General features: G+C 42.3%; 1 protein-coding gene across 2 annotated transcripts in view; it reads left to right on the top strand.

The window, feature by feature from the left end:
• The window catches only part of CFAP74 (cilia and flagella associated protein 74), a 157,095-nt gene that overhangs the window by 57,121 nt on the left and 77,641 nt on the right, over nucleotides 1-22,333 (top strand). The window contains exons 17-22 of one of the 2 annotated variants that reach the window (XM_073656878.1): nucleotides 2,110-2,283; nucleotides 4,312-4,486; nucleotides 5,532-5,614; nucleotides 7,560-7,682; nucleotides 13,098-13,219; nucleotides 17,509-17,637. In XM_073656878.1, coding sequence (XP_073512979.1) covers nucleotides 2,110-2,283; nucleotides 4,312-4,486; nucleotides 5,532-5,614; nucleotides 7,560-7,682; nucleotides 13,098-13,219; nucleotides 17,509-17,637 — 806 coding nt within the window. Of the gene's footprint in view, nucleotides 1-2,109; nucleotides 2,284-4,311; nucleotides 4,487-5,528; nucleotides 5,615-7,559; nucleotides 7,683-13,097; nucleotides 13,220-17,508; nucleotides 17,638-22,333 lie in introns of both variants that reach the window. The other variant, XM_073656877.1, reaches the window with a different exon arrangement.

Here is a 22,333-nt window from a genome sequence, read left to right as displayed (position 1 = left end):
GATTCTGTAGATTGTCAGAATTTTAGCAGGCTGCATCAGCCTCGTGGTCTGTGTATGGAGGAATGGGGGCTCTGAGATTCCCGTGAAAGACCTCTCACCGAGCCTGCAATGGCGAGGGGCAAGAACCCTGATATTGCTGCAGACAGGTGCCTTTTTGTTTGGAGAAGATTCTAATTTGACTAATGTCCTCCTTAAAGTGAAGCTGTCATTAGATTCATGCTGCCTCAACCACGGGCAGCATGTATCAGAGCCTGGCTATGCGATTTCAGCCAGTTAGGTTTTACTCTAAAATGCTACAAAAAAACATAAGAAAAATATTTAGCTGCACTCTAAGATGCTAGAATAGTAAATTTAGAAAATTGGAACTGCGTTACTGCCATGAAAAATAAGTAAGATCTAGATTAGGTGCAAATGGAATATTGGAAAAATGGAACCGCAATATTGCTGTGGAAAAATTGACAGTAAAAAGAAGGTACTTAGCACATAAATTGGCCAATGTACAGTACAGACCAAAAGTTTGGACACACCTTCTCATTTAAAGATTTTTCTGTATTTTCATGACTATGAAAATTGTACATTCACACTGAAGGCATCAAAACTATGAATTAACACATGTGGAATTATATACTTAACAAAAAAGTGTGAAACAACTGAAAATATGTCTTATATTCTAGGTTCTTCAAAGTAGCCACCTTTTGCTTTGATGACTCCTTTGCACACTCTTGGCATTCTCTTGATGAGCTTCAAGAGGTAGTCACCGGAAATGGTCTTCCAACAATCTTGAAGGAGTTCCCAGAGATGCTTAGCACTTGTTGGCCCTTTTGCCTTCACTCTGCGGTCCAGCTCACCCCAAACCATCTCGATTGGGTTCAGGTCTGGTGACTGTTGAAGTCAGGTCATCTGGCGTAGCACCCCATCACTTTCCTTCTTGGTCAAATAGCCCTTCTTGGTGACAGGTACCCGTTAAAGCCCTTAGTGATTTTTTTTTTACATTTTCCCCTTTTTTTATGTATCACAAGTGTTAATATTATTATTATTACCGACCTTCAGCTCGATCTCGAACCATGGCAACTTGATGGATGAACGCTCTGTAGGAAGATTGATCTTGTGCAAGCCTAGATAGGTCCACCAGGGTCTTCTCCACCGTTATCTTGATAGTATCAGTCCATCAGGTTGCTGGACTTCCTCTTCATCTTTTTTCTTCTACTCTTCTGATCATGATGTCCTTCTCCAGTGATTGCCGTCTTCCTCTTCATCTTGTTCCTTCTGTTCTTCCCACCATGATTTCCTTCTCCAGTGATTGCTCTCTTATGATGTGTCCAAAGTAGACAAGTCGTAGCTTGGTGATCCTTGCTTCCAGTGACATGTCTGGCTTGATTTGTTTGTTCTTCTTGTCGTCCATGGTATTGATAACTTCCTTCTCCAGCACCACATTTCGAAGGCGTCAATTAAGGTAGTAACCTACTCACCAGTTGCTGTCTTTTTCCGCTTTCAGTGGCGCTCCATTCTGCTCCACCACCACGTGTCTGCATCTGTAACCTGCCGGATAACTATGTGGAATCTCATAGACTTGCACTGAGAAAATTCCAAAAAGTGACCTCCGCTCCAGACAGCAACCATTATGTGATTCATCAGATCACAAATGCAGACATGTGAGCGGAGCAGAGCTGAAACCAGGAGAAGACGGCGACCGGTGAGTATGTGATCCCTAACAAAGAGAAAAGTAAGAAATAAATCATTGGAGTGGAACGTTAAAGGGTCCAATATTTACTTATGGGATAGCTGCCTTCAATAGATGACTTCCTTCTGGCGGAGAGCTAAATTTTATACATATGAGAGTGGTTATTATAAATTTGTGATAACCTTTTAGTAGGACATCAATGTGATCTAGAATGATGGATCAGATGTCCGTTTACGCATTGTAAATGTTATTAACGGTATAGATGCTACAGTATGAAGCATCTATAAGTAATGTGTCATACGCCCTGTGATATATGGGCTCTAAACATAGAAAACATGCATTTATAATATGATATCAATATGATTCATTTTGGAAGGTATAAATGTCATAAATATTAATAGTTATCTGACCAGAGACATATTTTACAGCTGGTTATAGATAAGAAATGCATTGATTTTGGGACACATGTCATCGGAGAGACCATCACCCAGTACATCACATTGATAAATAAAGGAGCACTTGGGACGAGGTTTTCTGTGAAGCCAATAACACAAGCAAATAATTTACAGAAGACGCCTCCAGACGTCTCCTCTGAGGACATGGTGAGTAAGAAACCAAGTGTGTGCTGAAATACTGATATGGATCATGCAAACTGGGACCACATCTCTGTATGATGACTTAAGATGGATTTTTACACATAAAACCCCAAAATACAGACCACAAGTCACAGAGACTGCATTATAGTGGGACAGTGGGGCACCATGCCTCACTGAATGCAAAGATGTGCCTCAAAATTTGAGTGGGACAGAAGCTGTCGTGTGTACAGTACATGATGCATATCACTATTCCAGACCATTATATGACTTAGTCTGCATTTTTAATCACTTTTCCACACTTCTGGCTTTATAAAAAAAAATTAAGTTGTCTCTTAGCTAGTGGGTGGACACTACCTTCTATGAGGTTTCCAATACACAGCACAAACTGAAATGATGGAGTCCTGCTCTTCCTTCTCTGTAGCACACAGACTGAAGCAGCAGCAGCATGGAGGGCATTATACAGCAGTGCTGAGCAGTGTAGCTGTGAATCCAGCACAGAAGTATAATAAATTTGCTAGCAGCTGCAGTAGGATCTGCCTATGTCGGCCTGCTCTCTCACTGTGCTGAATGTTCCTCAATCCTCTTCCCTCCATACGCGTAAATAGGAACTTTTACCTGATCTTTCAGTGAGCTGGCAGTCCATCTTGCTTTGATCAATATGGATTTTATCTGCCTTGTCAGAGTGAATTATGAGTTCAGGAGTTTGGGGGGGAGATAGTGGAATGGGGTGGCTCATAAATGAAGAAAGAAGCTAATTTCTCTGATCTTATACTCGCCTGTACCATTCCTTTATGCCAAGTTTGTTGAAACGATAACATTTAAAGGGCTTCCCCAAGAATGTCTCACATATTTCAAACTGCAACCCATCCTAGTCACATGCCAGGACGGGTTACCGCCTCAAGAAGCACAGCTCCAGACGTGTCTAGTTAGTCAGATTAGATCTGATCTGCGCACTCTGCCAGGGAGCAGGCATAAAGCAGAAGAAAAAAAACTTTCTCCTCGGCAGATTGAGCACTATAGGCTTTATTTCTCCTTCATCAGTCCTGATCTCTCAGTCTCCGTGCCCTGCTGTTAAACAATCAGGCTGACTGAAAAGAATAGGTTTATAAATGAGCACGTAAAATGACTGAGGCTGGAGAAAAATTGCCCAATCCATTCACTAAGCCAAGAAGTTGTTTTTTTTTCTACTGTCAAAACCCTACTCCCCGGCGGAGTGAGCTGATCAGGTATGTGGGTTCACAATGCTGCTCCTCTGACAGTTGATACACATGTCTTGAGCAGTGTTTCTGACACGTTGCTGTTTGAAATATGTGACAGCTGCCATTTTATCCCTTTCTCTGAGATTTCCTTTAAGGGCGGCAATATCTCAAAATACAAAATAGCCATAATAATATTTTTATTTATTAACACATTCCCCAGCATTTTACAATTAAGAGGGCACATGTTAAAACACATTTATTACATTGCAACATAATGCCAAAACCCATGACAGACTACAACTCATGATTCTGCCATCGGGTGGCCACATACCGAAACATATAGCAGAAACAACTCCTGACCGAATATCGTAAAATCATGCTTTTTTTAAGTCAGTCATTTCACGTCTCTCACGTTATATGTCTAGCCAAGGGTGATGGTAACAAAGGAGACACCTGCTTTTCTGTTGGTGTGGGGTGGACCAGTCCTGATGACAATGGCGGCACGTCTATCCTGCGGCAGAGAAAAGGCAGGTGAAGCCCGCTTTAGACTTTTTGCATCACCCCCCCATGTCTCTGTGGTATCAGTTTAGGTGCACTAATCTCACAGATGGAGGCAGCTGTAGCGGAACGAAGGACATTAGGTATGGGGCCTATACTTACAAATGTATAGTCACGTTACTATCAGGGTTGGAGGGTCGCTTTAGTCAGGATAGATTTTGCTTATCCGGGAATATGACTGAATCCATATGCAAATTCTGATATGAATTATATTAACAATTTGTCTTTTTCTTGCCTCTTATTTGTAAACAAAACACATTTTTTTTGTATTTCTCAGATGCCTTCAACTACAATTGACAACATATCCTCAGATGCAAAGGAGAAAATCTCTCCAGAATTCAATGATCAAAGCACAGAGATCCAAAAGTCGATCCAATCAGATGTAGTGTATGAAGAAATCAGTTCTTGTGGAGAGGATGCCGAGAGCCCAAAGGGTGCAAATACTGCAATGGGTACAAGTTATTTCTATTACGTTGCTTGTGCATGCTGCTGGAACCACGGGCAACATGAATCAGAGCAGGACAGAGAAAAAACTAGTTGAAAGCACGTCTGGGAACGAAAAAGTCGTAACAAGTTTTGGATCCAGCAGCAGGTTAAAAAATTGCAAGAGTTGGATCAACTAAAATGTGTCAAATAGCAGTATGCCCACATTATATTTTGAAGCAGGTTTTTGCTACTTAATCTGAAAGCAGCATGATGTAGGAGCAGAGATCTTGATTCCAGCAACGTGTAACGAGCTGGGCTGCTTGCTATAGTTTTTATAAAATCGTTGTTTTATCAGCAGGAGATTATCACTACAGGACTAGTTGTCCAGCTGCCAGATAGTCCATCCCCGCCTCCACCACTGATTGGCAGCTTTCTGTCTATGCACAGTGTACACAGAAAGCTGCCAATCAGCAGTGTGGGCGAGGTAATACAGGGCTCAGCATTCAGAGATCTGCATCACCCAGTAAAGTAAGTGATACATCGCTGGAATCAGGGTCAATTTCTCTACATCATGATGCTCTCAGATTTGGTAGCAAAAACCTGCTGACAAATTCCCTTTGGTGAACAAAGAGTTTTGCAGTTTTTTATCATTGGGCTCGACCCAAAACTTGATTGTTACAACTTAGCAAAGTATTGATTGAATCCTCACAAACTTACTCCATGCATTGAAGGATGGATCGCATGCAGTCTGAATTAAGTGGCTGCTCTGCACTCGGCTTTTTTCGTCAGCCCCATAAAGAATGAATGGAGTGGTGGTCGAGAGCTCGACATGCTGCTCCACCTTGTAACAGGGATTAAAGTTCACCATTGAATTTTAAAAATTCCAATAGTTGCAGTTGGATCTCCACCGACCGATCAGTATCATGTCCATTGTTTTTTTTTGTTTTTTTTACAAGGTATTGTCAGAGCACTCATAAACCAGGAATGTGGATGTATATGAAAAGTGCACATACTGATTATAGCACCATTACATGTAACCTTCTTTTTTGTATGGATTGGATGTACTAGAAGGTGTTACTGAAGAATCTCCTGCGGTTGATGAAGATTTACTCGAGGATTCTCTGGAGGACAGTGCTGAGATCAGGTTGGGTGAGGTAAGAGCGCTGTATCAGTCGGTGTAAGGTTTCCAGTCTATGTACGGTAATATGTAACACCAACATAAAGATCAAGCTCAAAAGGAACTGCCCAAGGAGCTCAGAGAGAATTGTGGCAAGGCACAGATCTGGTCAAGGTTACAAAAGAATTTCTGCTTTACTCAAGGTTCCTAAGAGCACAGTGGCCTCCATAATCCTTAAATGGAAGAAGTTTGGGACCACCAGAAGTCTTCCTGGACCTGGCCATCCAGCCAAACTGAGCAATCGTGGGAGAAGAGCCTTGGTGAGAAGGTAAAGAAGAACCCCAAGATCACTGTGGCTGAGCTCCAGAGATGCAGTAGGGAGATGGGAGAAAGTTATACAAAGTCAACTATCACTGCAGCCCTCCACCAGTTGGGCCTTTATGGCAGAGTGGCCCGACGGAAGCCTCTCCTCGGTGCATGACATATGAAAGCCCACATAGAGTTTGCTAAAAAACACATGGAGGACTCCCAGACTATGAGAAATAAGATTCTCTGGTCTGATGAGACAAAGAGAGAACTTTTTGGTGATAATTCTAAGCGGTATGTGTGGAGAAAACCAGGCACTGCTCATCACCTGCCCAATACAATCCCAACAGTGAAACATGGTGGTGGCAGCATCATGCTATGGGAGTGTTTTTCAGCTGCAGGGAGAAGACAACTGGTTACAATTGAAGGAAATATGAATGCGGCAAAATACAGAGATATCCTGGATGAAAACCTCTTCCAGAGTCCTCTGGACCTCAACCTTGGCTGAAGGTTCACCTTCCAACAAGACAATTACCCTAAGCACACAGCTAAAATAACAAAGGAGTGGCTTCAGAACAACTCTGTGACCATTCTTGACTGGCCCAGCCAGAGCCCTGACCTAAACCCAATTGAGCATCTCTGGAGAGACCTGAAAATGGCTGTCCACCAACGTTCACCATCCAACCTGATGGAACTGAAGAGGATCTGCAAGGAAGAATGGCAGAGGATCCCCAAATCCAGGTGTGAAAAACTTGTTGCATCATTCCCAAGAAGACTCATGGCTGCACTAGCTCAAAAGGGTGCTTCTACTCAATACTGAGCAAAGGGTCTGAATACTTATGACCATGTGATATTTCAGTTTTTCTTTTTTAATAAATTTGCCAAAATTTCTACATTTCTGTTTTTTACAGTCAAGATGGGGTGCAGAGTGTACTTTAATCAGAAAAAAATGAACTTTTTAGAATTTTCCAAATGGCTGCAATAAAACAAAGAGTGAAAAATTTAAAGGGGTCTGAATACTTTCCGTACCCACTGTATGTAATATGTAAGTGTGATTTGCTGTGTATACAGTGGTATTTAAAAGTTTGTGCACCCCTGGTCAAAATTACTGTTCTTGTGAACAGTTAAAGATGAAATGATCTCTAAAAGGCCTAAAGTTAAAGATGAAACAATTCCTTTGTATTTTAGGCAAAAATATATATATTTTCATCTTTTACATTTTAAAAATTACAAAAAAAGGAAAATTGGAAAATATTCTCATTCAAATGAATGGCAAGCTTGTTACTGTAGAAGCAGATTTGAAGGATTTTTTAATGTTGATTTTGGATGCGAAATCATTTATCAGTGCATTGTCTGTTGTAAAAACAAAATCTGGTAAAATATTTTTTCACTGTAAAAAAAAAATAGTGCGGCATTTAAAGAATGTCCATCACATAGAACTACTATAGATCACTGACTTTTTGGCCCTGCCTTCTTAGGGATTCCTTCACAGTCAATACATTTTGTATTTTTGGGCGGTGCGAGGTGGGAGGATTGTTCTTTTTTTCCAAGGTTCTGGTATAGAGGCTTCTATATTACTGTTTCTGTTGCCAAGATTTGCTTTTCCTCGCTTCCCTTCAATTCCGCATATTTGTTCCATGCTGATTTTGTTTTGTTTGATGTCATCTGTATTTCAGGTGACAGATGGAGAGATACAACCCTTTTCCTCTGTTAAATTACCAGTTATATTTACTCCGACCTTTCCAGGAAAATCAAGTTCAGTGTTTGATATTACTTTTGAAAACCAAAGTTGCAAAACTGTAAGTAGCATTTTTTTTTGGGGAATATTGGTTAATGTGTTGCTCTCTGTGCTCTTTTATCAATTTGGATTGGTGATTCTTAGAAATGTGATTTACTGTAATATTTTTGTTAGATAATATTATTTTTCATAGTGGTCACTGAAGCTACACAATGCTATAGCTATAACGCTATATATAAAACAGGCTATAGATAAGGAAAAAATAACTTGGAGAGGAAATTAGTCATAGTGAGGGGGTTATACACAGATTTCTACAGTGTGGAGAGGTGAAGAGGGGAGAAAGTAACTACAGTCTCAGGGAGGGCAGAGAAAACAGACTATAGATAAGGAGAAAAGCACTTGAAGAGGAAATTAGTGATAGTGAGGGGGTTGTACACCGTTTTCTACCGTGTGAAGAGGGGAGAAACTAGCTACAGTCTCAGGGAGGGCAGAGAAAACAGACTATAGATAAGGAGAAAAGCACTTTAAGAGGAAATTAGTAATCGTGAAGGGGTTGTACACAGATTTCTACAGTGTGGAGAGGTGAGAAGGGGCGAAAGTAGCTACAGTCTCAGGGAGGGCTGAGAAAACAGGCTATAGATAAGAAGAAAAGCACTTGAAGAGGAAGTTAGTGATAGTGAGGGGGTTGTACACAGATTTCTACAGTGAGGAGAGGTGAAGAGGGGAGAAAGTAGCTACAGTCTCGGAGGTCAGAGAAAACAGGCTATCGATAAGAAGAAAAGCACTTGAATAGGAAATTAGTGCAGGATAGAAGCTCTGCTGATATATGAGCTATTAAAGACTGCATCACCCTGGACACTGTGTCAACGTGCAAAATCATTCATGTGAATTAGACTGTTCATGTGCCCTTCATTGTGACTGTGGTTTCAGTGTGGGTCACCTGATTGAGCCTTAATAGTTTCAGTTGTAACAGCCGACAGTACTGGAGAAAAAGGCTTCCAGACAGTATTTCAGATTTATACACCAAATGATGGCATGAAATTACATTGTAGACTATTGCACGCTCCCAACTTTTGGACAAGGCATTTTTCTGCTTCAGCATGACAAGGCCACCATGCACAAAGTGCAGTCCGGATGAAAAACAGTATGGGAGAACTTGCTTCACCTTCGTGGAGCCCCGAGCAAGACACCATCAACCGCCTTTGGGTTGAATTGGGATGTTTGTCTGTAAGCTAGACCGCACCATCCTTTTATAAATCATCTCTAGTCACAGATGAAATGGAGTCATGCTGATTTTTTAAATAAAATGGAATACACAAATGTTTCAAAAGAAGATTTCATTTCAGCTCCGCTTTCCTTTCAGTTAGTTGTGAAATATGATCAGGGAATTTTCCAAAAATATAGTTGAACCATGAGATCATTACTTGTTTGATCTGTTACCCAGCGGCAACAGATAGTCTCAGACTTTCCTTCAGTTTCTAAACTAATAAGCAGTTGTTGGCCAAAACTTTTCTCAGGCTTTTAGTTATCTCGCTTTTCTCCCAAGTACAATTCTTAAGTAGCATTTATTTTGTGGCTGTGTGCAAAGTTTCTTACTTTTTTAATTGTTTTTCAATGTTTTATAGCACAAATCAAATTATTGCTTTAGGCATTCAAATATTTCCAAATGATGTCCAACCAAGAATAGTTGTACTCTGTCTCCCCCCATATTCGGAATATGGTCTTACATCGCTAAAAAAAACAATGTATAGTGCCATTAAGGCATCTATTTCATCTTCAATTCAATCTTCTAAATAGCAACAACATACACTGCAAAAACCATACACTGCACAGAGCCACACAAAATAAATATCACCGTGTAGGACTCAAGCAATACCAACATGCTGTGCCCAAATAATAGCTTCATAAATAATCTAATAAAAGAGCCTTAGGGTATATTCATATGGAGGTGGATTTTTAGGCTAGAAAAATCTACAAGTAAAAAATGCTTCTAAAAAGCATGTGATTTTTGATGTGTTTTTTTGTAAAGATACTGTCATGATTCCACCCCCTCAGTATGTTTTGAACACAGTGATTGACAGCTCAGTCATCCAGTCTGGTGCAGGGGCGTGCTGAGCTGTCTGTGCAGTGATTGACAGCTCAGTCATCCAGTCTTGTGCAGGGGCGTGCTGAGCTGTCTTTACAGTGATTAACAGCTCAGTCATCCAGTCTGGTGCAGGGGCGTTCTGAGCTGTCTGTGCAGTGATTAACAGCTCAGTCATCCAGTCTGGTGCAGGGGCGTGCTGAGCTGTCTGTGTTTTGTTTGACAGCTTGGACAGCCAATCTGAGACTGGGAGATGCTGAGCTTTCGTCAGGTGTTCCTTGTTCCTAATGATTACTCAGCTACTTAACTTGGCTGGGAATCCCAGATAGCTGACAGTCATAGATTCAGCTCTGTGTGGTTTGTTTCTTTGTGCCTAGTGTTTTGCTTGTAGATCTATTGCTGCCTGACCTTGGATCTCGTTCTGACCATCCATTTGCCTAGCCCCTTTGCTCTGATCTGCTATCTTCCTGGTATTCTGACCTCTGATCGTTACCTGACTACGCCTTTGTCTTTTCTCTCTGTTTATGATGTACCCTCCCGGCTCTTGACCTCGGACTCCATGACTATCCTGACTCACGGCTTGAACGTGAGAAGTGGCTCAGCATCACAGATACACGTTTTTTTAAGCTGTATTGATGCATTGTTTGCATGTTTTCCATCTGGTTTTTGAAGAGTTTATCATTTTCATATGGTGCGGTTTTTGATGCCAAAACTTCTCCAGCAACCACAATAAGTTGAAAAATGCATGTTTTGCCAAATTTACGCAAAGAAAATGCATCAAAGAATTGACATGCCACTTTTTTTCTAACACGTTTAAAAATGTGCAAAATAGCAATTTTCGCACTAAAGGCTCATTTTCTCATTCAAAAGAGTGGGAAGTTTGTTGCAAGCAGATTTGAATGGGTTTTTTTCTTAGGATTTCGGCAAAAAAAATCTTAAAATTAGAGATGAAACGAATCAACTTCCAGGGCCCAGGTCAGTAATCTGTGGCCATCGGACAGGAGCCCAGAGAACTGAGAACTGCCTCCTACATGCTGGCATCCATTGCTCTTTTGTGTTGATTTGCCGGCCTGGTGAAAAGCTGCGTATGCCGGGATGTAGGAGGCGGTTCTCAGGGCTCCCACCAAACAGCTACAGATTACTGACCCTGCTGCTGGACCGGGTGCTGCAAATCAAGTCTCACAAACTCTACATGTAGTATCTAAAATAAACTTCTATACAGTTAACTTGTGGTGGTCCCAAGTGTTGAGTGCCAGGCCATCTGTGATACCAACTGCTCAGTCACACTGGTTGCACTCCCTGCCTACGCATTCACACGGGTTACACACCTTGCCTGCGCAGTCACACAAGTTGCACACCCTGCCTGCGCAGTCACACGAGTTGCACACCCTGCCTGCGCAGTCACACGAGTTGCACACCCTGCCTGCGCAGTCACACGAGTTGCACACCCTGCCTGCGCAGTCACACGGGTTGCAAACCCTGCCTGCACAGTCACACGGGTTGCACACCCTGCGCAGTCACAAGAATTGCACACTCCTAGCCCTGGTTTACAACATTGATAAAAAGGGCTTCATTTACACTTTACTATACAAAAACATATCTGTTGGCCTCTGCTGTACTTCTGTATTCATCAGATTTCATACTAACATGTACATAGGAAATATTTGGGAATAAATTCGTCATGTTTCAATATTCCGGAAATATTCTTCATTACAAAAAAATTGCTTCTAGGAGAGCGAGCATGGTGCCTTTTGGAGACTGTTGCACTCATAGTGCCTCCATAGTTCTGAACGATAAAAGAATCTACAGGCTTCATACACTGCTCAAAAAAATAAAGGGAACACTCAAATAACACATCCTAGATCTGAATGAATGAAATATTCTCATTGAATACTTTGTTCTGTACAAAGTTGAATGTGCTGACAACAAAATCACACAAAAATCATCAATGGAAATCAAATTTATTAACCAATGGAGGCCTGGATTTAGAGTCACCCCCAAAATTAAAGTAGAAAAACACACTAAAGGGTGATCCAACTTTGATGTAATGCCCTTAAAACAAGTCAAAATGAGGCTCAGTATTGTGTGTGGCCTCCACGTGCCGGTATGACCTCCCTACAACGCCTGGGCATGCTCCTGATGAGGTTGCGGATGGTCTCCTGTGGGATCTCCTCCCAGACCTGGACTAAAGCATCCGCCAACTCCTGGACAGTCTATGGCGTGACGTTGGTGGATGGAGCAAGACATGATGTCCCAGATGTGCTCAATCGGATTCAGGTCTGGGGAACGGGTAGGCCAGTCCATAGCTTCAATGCCTTTATCTTGCTGGAACTGCTGACACACTCCAGCCACATGAGGTCTGGCATTGTCCTGCATTAGGAGGAACCCAGGGCCAACCGCACCAGATTATGGTCTCACAAGGAGTCTGAGGATCTCATCTCGGTACCTAATGGCAGTCAGGCTACCTCTGGCGAGCACATGGAGGGCTGTGCGGTCCTCCAAAGAAATGCCACCCCACACCATTACTGACCCACTGCCAAACCGTTCATGCTGAAGGATGTTGCAGGCAGCAGATCACTCTCCACGGCATCTCTAGACTCTGTCACGTCTGTCACATGTGCTCAGTGTGAACCTGCTTTCATCTGTGAAGAGCACAGGGCGCCAGTGGCGACTTTGCCAATCCTGTTGTTCTGTGGCAAATGCCACCCTCATGGAGTCTAACCATTTGTGCAGACACATGCACATTTGTGGCCTGCTGGAGGTCATTTTGCAGGGCTCTGGCAGTGCTCCTCCTTTTCCTCCTTGCACAAAGGCAGAGGTAGTGGTCCCGCTGCTGGGTTGTTGCCCTCCTATCTCTCCCTCCACATCTCCTGGTATCTGCTCCATGCTCTGGACACTGTGCTGACAGACAGCTACCCTTCTTGCCACAGCTCTCATTGATGTGCCATCCTGGATGAACTGCACTACCTGAGCAACTTCTGTGGGTTGTACTGTACACACAGCCTCATGCTACTGTACCTCTAGGGGTGAGAGCAATGGCAAAATGAAAAAGTGACCAAAACAACAGCCAAAAAGGATGAGAACAGAGAAATGGTCTGTAGTCACCACCTGCAGAACCACTCCTTTATAGGGGGTATCTTGCTAATTGCCGATCATTTCTACCAGTTGTCTATTACATTTGCACAGCAGCAGGAGAAACTGATTCACAATCAGTGTTGCTTCATAACTGGACAGGTAGATTTCACAGAAGTGTTATAGACTTGGAGTTACATTGTGTTGTTTAAGTGTTCCCTTTACTTTTTTGAGCAGTGTATATATGACCTAAAGTTAGGGGGCTAACACTGATGAAATGACTATGAATTACCCTGTTAATAGTCCACCATTTGTTTTCAGATTCTTGTGACAGCTATTGGTTCTGCTATTGACGTTCCTGTGTATGTTCCAAGATCCAACATTGACCTGAAGATCTGCATGTACGATCGCCTGTATCAGGACAGCATTGTCGTTAAAAACAGGTACGAGACGGCTCTGATTTCACAAGCTCTATAAACCTAATCACAACAGATTGAACGCTAAACTGCTTATCAGATGATTAAGGCGCTTGTATGAGTTTAGAAACAATTTCATAACCTTTGTTCATGGGCTGCATCTGGTATTGCAGCTCATCTGAAGTAAGTGAAGCTGAGCTGCAATACCTGTGTACAAACTGAGCGGCCATTATTATCCATCAGTCACATGGAGTGAAAAGACTACAGAGGCCCAGGCCGATGCGATTTTCAGCCATAACCTGACAGTTGTATGTGAGTACAGCCTGAGGTATATACGTTGAGTGGAGATGAGCGAGCCCGGACTTAAAAGTTTGGTGTTCGTACCGCAGAGTTAGGCTATGTTAACACGTTGCATTTTTGCTGCATTTTTTTCTGCAGGTAAAAGCTGTTCTCTTGGCAGTAAAGAAGATGCTTACAATAAACAGGTTTTGCTGCATTTTTTAGGATCCCCAAGTTCAGCTTTGCTTCCACCACAGAAGCATGAACAATGCAAGGTGTTGGGTCACCAATGTGAAACCATAAAACCATTTTTGGAAAAAGGGCAATTTGATCAAATTATTTAGTGGAAAAAGATTTTTATGTCTGAAAAAATAGTGACTATTCTGAACAAAATAGTTCATGAAAAAATACATAATTACAAATGTAACAGCAGATGGAGGTGAATTGGTCAGGAATAGTTTACCTAAGACATTGGCAGAGTATGGAGTTTGTAGCACACTGTTTACTTTCACACTTTGGCTAGCCCATGAGTTGGTCAGGTATTGTTCAATTTCACACCTTGGTTAGTCAGTGTTTACTTTACACATATCACTAATTTAATTAAACTGTACTAATCCTAAACTGCCATCTCAGGTGATGACACCAAGACATTATGGTTTAAACTTGGGAAAATCACAAAAATAAATGTGTTTCACATACTGCTGTACTTGCTTTTTTTCAATAAATATGCAGCAAAACCTGATGCCTACATTTTTTGCTGCGTTTTTGCACTTACTCATTACTTTCTATGGGTTAAAAAGCGCTGAAAAAACGCTGAAAGAAGTGACTTGCTGCAGTTTTCAAAAACGCAGCAGTTTTCCAATTCAGTAAAAAAAAAAAACGTGTGTGGATGGGGTTTCTGAAATTGCATAGATTTTGCTGGTACTGTAAAACACAGCTTTAAATTTGCATATAAAAAGCATTAAAAAAACGCAACGTGTGCACATAGCCTTAGTGTGCGGTGCTAAACGCCGAACACAGACTTCTCCCGGAAGTCCTTTGCAATGTTCAGAGTTCCAGGGAAAGTCTGTTGCAGAGAGAGAATATTTTCCAGCTCAGAAGTTCGGGTCCCCATTTTTTTCAATGGGGTTCAGGTTCTGGTTCAAGTTCGGGTACAGTTCTGGCACCCAAACCGAACTTTGGCGTGAAGGTCGGGTACCAGAACCTGAACTGCCACTGGTCCGCTCATCCCTAGCTTTGAGGACTAATTAAGAACTATAATTTACAATGTCTTCATAAGATAATATTCTTATGTTAATTAAGACGATTTAAGAAGATTCTTTTTTTTGTTTTGTTTCTTTCTTGCTGATCATGGGGGGGAATGTAAAGGAAATAAAACGTATATTTTTCACAATATTTTTTTTATATATTACTTTAGCTCTACATTGGACCACTAAAAACCATTTTAAACTGTGTTCTCCTTTTTGTAGAAAATATTTTTATATATTGGATATATGTTTAATTTCAACTGGGGTGGCGCTAGATATAAGCGATTTGACATGGAGGTGACTTTCTTTTTTTTTCTATTTTGTTTTATTTATTCTTGATTTTTATTAATTTTTTTTATTTATTTATTTTACACCTTATGCCACCCATAAGGTCATAAAAGATGTCTGGTGGCATTTCAACATTTACGGTAAATACATTTTTATATTGCAAATTTCAATTAGCTTCAGTTACAGAGTAAATTGAGCCTCCCGCTAGAACTACAGATCCAGTATGGGTCTGCTGCAACTCAGCAGCTTCTGCTGCCACCCTTTGATCACGTGATTGCTCATTCAGTGCTCTGTATTCAGCAACCGGGAAGGCAGAAATAGTAATAAACCAACTTTGCCTTCTCATTGTGGAGTCCGGCTATGTCTGCCCAGAGCTCCCCTTTCTCGCAACTTACTTTCTCTGTAATGATGTTTTAGAACATCTCTGCAGAGTAAAATATTTAAAATAGTTATTTCAGCAAAAATGTTATCACCGAAACCCTTCTAAATATATATGTGAAGCTGGGTAGATGCATTAAAATCCTTACCAGTCATCGTCTTCCCCAGTTTCCAGCACAGCTCAGCTCCTCTTTTGGATCATGTGACCGCTCTTCATCTTTGCTGGATCACAACAGGGTGTGCTGTGCTATTTCCGGTAATGCCAGCCTATGGAGCCTCAGCCTCGTAAATTGTAAATATGACTTCGAGGGCACACGTAAACTTCTGTATGATCTGGTGAGTGTGTTTAGAGGTCACATGATGCAGAAGAGGACTGGAGCGGCGCTGGAGATCAGCTAAGACGACAATGGTAAGTATTTTAATGCATCTACTCTACATCACATACATTTTTAGAAGGGATTAGAGGATAACATTTTTGCTGGGAGTGTTGTACCTGCTTTCCAGCTTACTTTGCGTCAAATTTGTGTTGCAAAGTTTTGAGTTTTTGAGACAATTTGGTCCTATTTTACGCCTAAAAGAATGAGGGTGCATTTGTTATAAAAAAACAAACAAAAACATTTAAGCTCACTGATTAGCTGCAGTGCAGTTGATGTGACGTCAACGCTGCAGACAATAACAGACTTCACGAGCAGCGGCGGAGATTTAGCGCTGGACCTGATAAGGGTGAGTAAGGCCTATTTTTTTTTTTTTTAAACAAACTGCAGTTGTAGAACAGGAATTTTCTGAAACCGGAAAACACCTTTTTAAGTTTACGCTATAATTTAGACAGCATTAATAAACATTGGCCAACACTACCTACACAACAGACCATGTATAGCTTCAATGTTCTGTAACCACTTATGGTGACGTGCAAAAAAATAAGAAAAAAACTAAAACAGCACAGCAATTTAAGTGATTTCTTTAAAGCTTTGGATGATTCAGACTCGAGGCTAAATGTAAGAAGTCATCCATAGATGTATTATGCATAAAACTTGTTAATCTCCTTTTACTTTGATGTTTGGCAAGCAGAGGTTAATACCACCCGAACCCTTCCAGCATAATTGGCTGAAAGAGGAAAGTAAACTTTCCAATTATAGGGACAGAATGTTCTGCTGAACAGTAACATTGCATTATATTATCATATTCACATTTCATTCCGAGGATCTGAAGAGGCGGCACAAGGAGAAATCATGTCTGATATTGTCCAAAAATCCCTCTACTGTATATGCACATAGCAAACACATTACAGAGGAAAAATTGCTAGTAATTATATTTACTGTATCCCAAGTAATAAAAAATGCATTAAGTGTGGAACTACATTGATTCTTTGCTGCTCCCCCCCCGACCCCAAAATCAAAATTCTGTGTCTCAATTTACTAAAGGTAGTTTATAAGATAAAACCATATGTGTCACGGGTGTATCAGAGGTGACAGACAGTCGCCCTGCCGTTAGTTGCAGGAGATCTCTACGTTTGGCATTACAGACATCTTAGAGGCTGTGTCTAGGACCCAGCGGCTATCCCTCTGGCTAATTCACACCCTGCTTGGGTGTATAAATACCTGCTGTGTTTCAGAGGGAGGTGTCGGCGATATTCATTACTACCTTTGAAAGCTTTAGCAAGAGCAGTACTTTGTCCTCTCTGGATCTTGAGGACGTGTGCACATTTGTCTGGAGTTCGTCTAAAGCTAAGCAATTTCCCCCTGTTTGTCCACCCCTGTTGTATATAGTTTTTAGTGGAGATAGACTAGTGCTCATCTCCTCCCTTCCCTAGCCTTAGTCATACACTAGGGAAAGACAGGGCGAGGTAACGCGTGCGGCGATTGGTGAACAGCCAATACAGGGACGTTAGAGGAGACAGAGTGACGCTAGATCAACCTAGGAGGTCTCCACTTCCCCCTTTCCCTAGAGTCTGGGCTCCCTTTCCCTCTTCCCTTTGTGTTTCTCTAAGTCTTTCCTACACCTTGTGTGACATTATGAGACTTTTTAGCCAAGTTTTTGGACTGAAGTTTAAAAATGTAAAAAAAAATATGATATATAATTGACGCCCAGCATCCATAGATAATAGATGTTCTTCATCATTTCCAGAGCAACAACAGCCCTTCGTTTAAGGTTTGAGGTCTGCAAAGAACTAAGGAACCACATGGAGCTGCTTCCAAAAACGGGCTTCATCCAAGCTCAGTCTGCCTTTAGTGTTCAGCTCAAGTTTTTACCAAGGTCAGTGCCTAGAAATCATAATGAATTATGGTATGGGGATTTGTAAGCTTCTATGTCTTTTTTAAGCAGGAGTGAAGGTAATTCATTAAATGTTTTAAAGCTTTTATTTTTCCATTCCACTCCTAGGGTAAGTCTATCATTCACTTCCTCCATATACACTCTTTGAACAAAAAAAAGAATTAAAAATAAATAAATATATATATATATTAAGGGCTTCTGGAAAAAGTCGCAGTATGTCCGAAGTTGGATCCGATTACCAGATCGCTCTCGGCCATGCAAGTCAATGAGTCCATGGAAAAAATGGGACTGCCCTCTGATGACATCGGAGTGAAGTCCGATTTTCACGGACTGACGGAATGGAGAAGATGGAGACATTTTTTCTCCATCTTCTCCTCATCCGAGAAAATCGGATCCTACTATGATCACACTCAGAGTGTGATTAGCATAATTGGCCCAATTCTCTCACATGAGAGAAAATACGGTTGCATGACCCTAGTGTGGCGCCCCTGAGGGTTCGGTCGCCACAGAGGTGTTGCATCTCAGCCAGAGATGTGGCATCTCACTCTCAGGTAAGGAAGGAGTACAGCTCAGGACCCTAACACCTGCATCCAACACACACCACTCCAAGCCAGCAGGAGGGGCAAGATGCCTCCCACGTACTTGCTGAGCCCCTTTCCTGGCTGGAGTGGGGGGGGGGGCGACCCAGAGAGGGGCAAACCATGTAGTGGGTGTGGGTGGAGGAAGTAGCTTAGGGGATCACATGAGAGAAAGATATAAAATGGGAAGCCATCTTAGAAGGAAGGGGGAGAGTTCAGCCAAGTTCAGTCAGAGGAGGAGAAGTGGAGGAGCAGAGGCTCTGCAGGAGCTCTGCTCCAGAGCCTGGCCTAGCCAGTGAGAGGCCCAAGTCTGAGAGGAAGAAGAGAAGAGAGGAGAGGGAGCAGAGAGACTCCAGGAAAGGACGCAAGGACCTCAGGGGTAAGGGCCATGCAGAAGGCCACCCGTATGCCCGCATCTGCCAGGCGGTGGAGGGGTCAGGCCATCTAAGGGGAAACTGTCCCTGAACTAGTAGAAGATTGCAAGTCTCAACTACAAACCGGAGGCTGCAGTACTTTATGTCCTGTAGCCACAAGTCCACTCCAGTCTCACCGAGAAGGTAGCCATATAGGACCCAGGGGACGGAACAGACGTCGCCCGCCAAGGCCCGCGGGTACCGGATTGGAGATACTAGGTGTGAGGTGCAGGGAAAAGGCCAGGGAGAGGACACAGAAGGGGGTCCTGCTAAGTACTCCGGAGCTATCTGGGGGTGGACTGAACCCCTCACTGAGTAAGCACAGCACGACGAGGGAGATTACTTTGGCGCCTGTAATCTGGACTGCAATAACTGTGAGTAAAGACCCTGGGACCGCACTTCCTTGTCTCTGTGTTTCTTGCTGCGCCATCAACCCCTGCACTACAACGCCCAGCATAACCTGCAATATCCACACTGCCCTGGAGCTAGCTCTTCCTGTGGAGAGCCACACCATCCCTGCTACAGTAACATCAGCTTCAGAGGACAGCTCCGCAGCGGCGGTTCCCTTTAGCCACATTCCACAGGTGGCGTCACAAACTCTATAGAAACACTATAAATCCCCTATACATAACCCCTTTGACCGCCCTGGGTCACAGACCGGGTCACCGCCACTGTGACATTCCCCAGCATCCACCGGCCCGGCACCGGGTACCCCACGGCCCAGGGGGCGCGTCATACTAGCCTAAAGGGGTAATTCGGCTCCACTCACTTCTGCATCAGTAGGTTAACAAGGTTGGTGCCACCACGTCTACAGATATCTGCCAGCTCACATGAGAAACATGAAGTGAGTAGAGCCGGATTACCCCTATAACATACTAGGGCTTTTAATTTTATCACTCAGGTCCCTCAAATGTAAGTTTATGAGGTGCTCTGTACACTATAGGCTCTTAATTTGTATAAATGAAAATTAATAGAACTTGTGAGTAGTCTCTCTTTTTTTTTCCAAATTGTCTCTTCAGAGAGGAAGAGGACTAGAACTCTAGTTCCACCTATAGGAAATAGCAATCCTAAAAGTCAATATCGACGCTGTAACGAGCCTTGTCACATGACTTAGGATAGAAGCCAGAATCTCAATTTGCAGACACCGTGTTTCGGGGTACTGGCCCTCATCAGCGCAAAATGTGATATCTGGTTTGGCTGGATGAGAGGCGTCTGACTGGTATCCAAGGGGTAAAGTTTCTCCATGTGGAGAGTGACATGTTAAGCATGTCAAGGTGAGGAGACTTTTAAGCCTTGCAATGCTCCCCTGGGAAATAAGCAAATTGTCTCTTCAGAGAGGAAGAGGACTAGAACTTTAGTGCCGCCAATAGGGAGTAGAAATCCTAAAAGTCAGTATCGACTTCTAACGAGCCTTGTCACATGATTTTGGATAAAAGCCAAATCAGAATCTTAATTTGCAGACACTGTGTTTCGGGGTACTGCCTCTCATCAGTGCAAAATGTGAGATCTGGTTTGGCTGAGTGAGAGGCGTCTGATCGGTATCCAAGAGGAAACGTTTCTCCTTGCGGAGAGTGACATGTTAAGCATGTCAAGGTGAGGAGACTTTTAAGCCGCAATGCTGCTCTGGGAAATATGCAAATTGTCTCTTCATAGCGGAAGAGGACTAGAACTTTACCCCTTGGATACCGGTCAGACGCTTCTCACCCAGCCAAACCAGATCTCACACATTGCACTGACGAGGGACAGTACCCTGAAACAGTGTCTGCAAATTGAGATTCTGATTCTGGCTTTTATCCTTAGTCATGTGACAAGGCTCGTTACAGAGTCGATATTGACTTTTAGGATCGCTACTTCCTATAGGTGGCGCTAGAGTTCTAGTCCTCTTCCTCTCTGTAGAGACGATTTGCATATTTCCCAGAGGAGCATTGTGGCTTAAAAGTATCCTCACCTTGACAGACTTAACATGTCACTCTCCGCAAGGAGAAACTTAACCCCTTGATTATTTTTTTTTAGAACATTTACACTTTGTAAAAAAAAAAAAAAAGTTTGATAACCCCTTTAAGGCATTTGAACCAAAATTAAGAGTGTATGGTCCTGGTATGTTCATTGACCCCCAGATTAGCGATTTACTGACTGACTGCCTGGTTTAATGAATGGCTGATGTTCCATAGCACACAGGTAATAATGATTATACAGTGTACAGTTGCTTTACTTTTATGCTAAAAATTGTCCACACAGTTATAACTCAGGTACTAATAATGGCAGCAATTTTTGCACCATTTAAAAAAAAAATGATATAAGGAACGGCTGAGATGAGAGAATAAATAATCATTTATTCTCATATTTCATCTGTACTTTTTTTTTTTTTTTTTTTTAAATGGTGCAAAAATTGCTGCTTGGATGTTCAGTTGTGGATTGCAGCAATTTACTGCAATAAAGACCATTCACCATTCTGTCTCCTAAATCATTGCACTCACTTAACAGCTTTCACAATGATAACATTAAGAGAAGAGTTTAGCAGTATTTTTGCCACTAACACACGCTTTTATAGCCTTCAAGTATTACTCCAAATGGCTTACTGCGATTAAGCAGCAGAGACAAATGCCAGGGCAATAACAGGAGATTGTAATCGCGCATTATGCATATTTTATACATCAATTTTAATTTCATTACATTTTATTTTTTTAGACCTAAGTGATGCGGATAATTTGTGTTATGTGATAACGGATTGAATGTTTGCCTATTAAAAAACAATTATGGGATGACACGTCTCCTGTCGGATGTCCACTCCATATGCACATTAGTGAAATAATATACATTGATATATTCTTTCCTAGATATCTTTGCTCCAGCGGTGAGGTTTACTTTCCTTTAGTGCTAGTAATTAGTGTTGGTGTGAATCGATTTGCAGAATCCTGTCCATTGGCCACGTCCGTGATCTGTGACTGCTGGATTGGAGCCTTGAGAGCCGCCTTTCTCCTGACGATTTGCTCAGCTCTTCTTGCAGCACATATGATGTTGCACCGGGCCGGCTAATCAAAAGAAGAGCCTTTGATGTTGTCAGGTAAGGGGTGATTCTCACACATCCTGTCCATCACTCACAGATCACTAACATAGCCGAAGGACTGGGTCGGGCGAGTCAGTTTGCACCGACTTTACTAGTAATATGTATTATATGCGAGACGCTGGCCATTAAACTGGATTTGGGTGGCCCAATCAGATTGCTAATGAGACTGAGCAATCTGCAGCTGTCACCCGAAGGTCTTACCCTGTGCACCTAAGCAACCGCCTATTATTATTCTATATTATTATAGCACCATTTATTCCATGGTGCTTTACATGTGAAAAGGGGTATACATAATAAAAACAAGTACAATTAATCATGAATAATACAAGTCACCGACTGGTACAGGAGGAGAGCGGACTCTACAAGGGATGGGTGAGGATACAGTAGGTGAGGGTAGAGCTGGTCGTGCAGCGGTATGGTGGAGTGGTGGTTACTGTAGGTTGTAGGCTTGTCAGAAGAGGTGGGTCTTCAAGATCTTTTTGAAGGTTTCCACGGTAGGCGAGAGTCTGATATGTTGGGGTAGAAAGTTCCAGAGTATGGGGGATGCACGGGAGACATCTTGTATGCGATTGTGGGAAAAGGAGATAAGAGGGGAGTAGAGAAGGAGATCTCGTGAGGAT

This window comes from Phyllobates terribilis, unplaced genomic scaffold, assembly GCF_046119375.1.
Source record: "Phyllobates terribilis strain yellow unplaced genomic scaffold, ASM4611937v1 Scaffold_12__6_contigs__length_324123572, whole genome shotgun sequence".
NCBI lineage: Eukaryota > Metazoa > Chordata > Amphibia > Anura > Dendrobatidae > Phyllobates > Phyllobates terribilis.
Note: the sequence above shows the minus strand (reverse complement) of the source record. Positions and strands in the feature narration are given on the sequence as shown.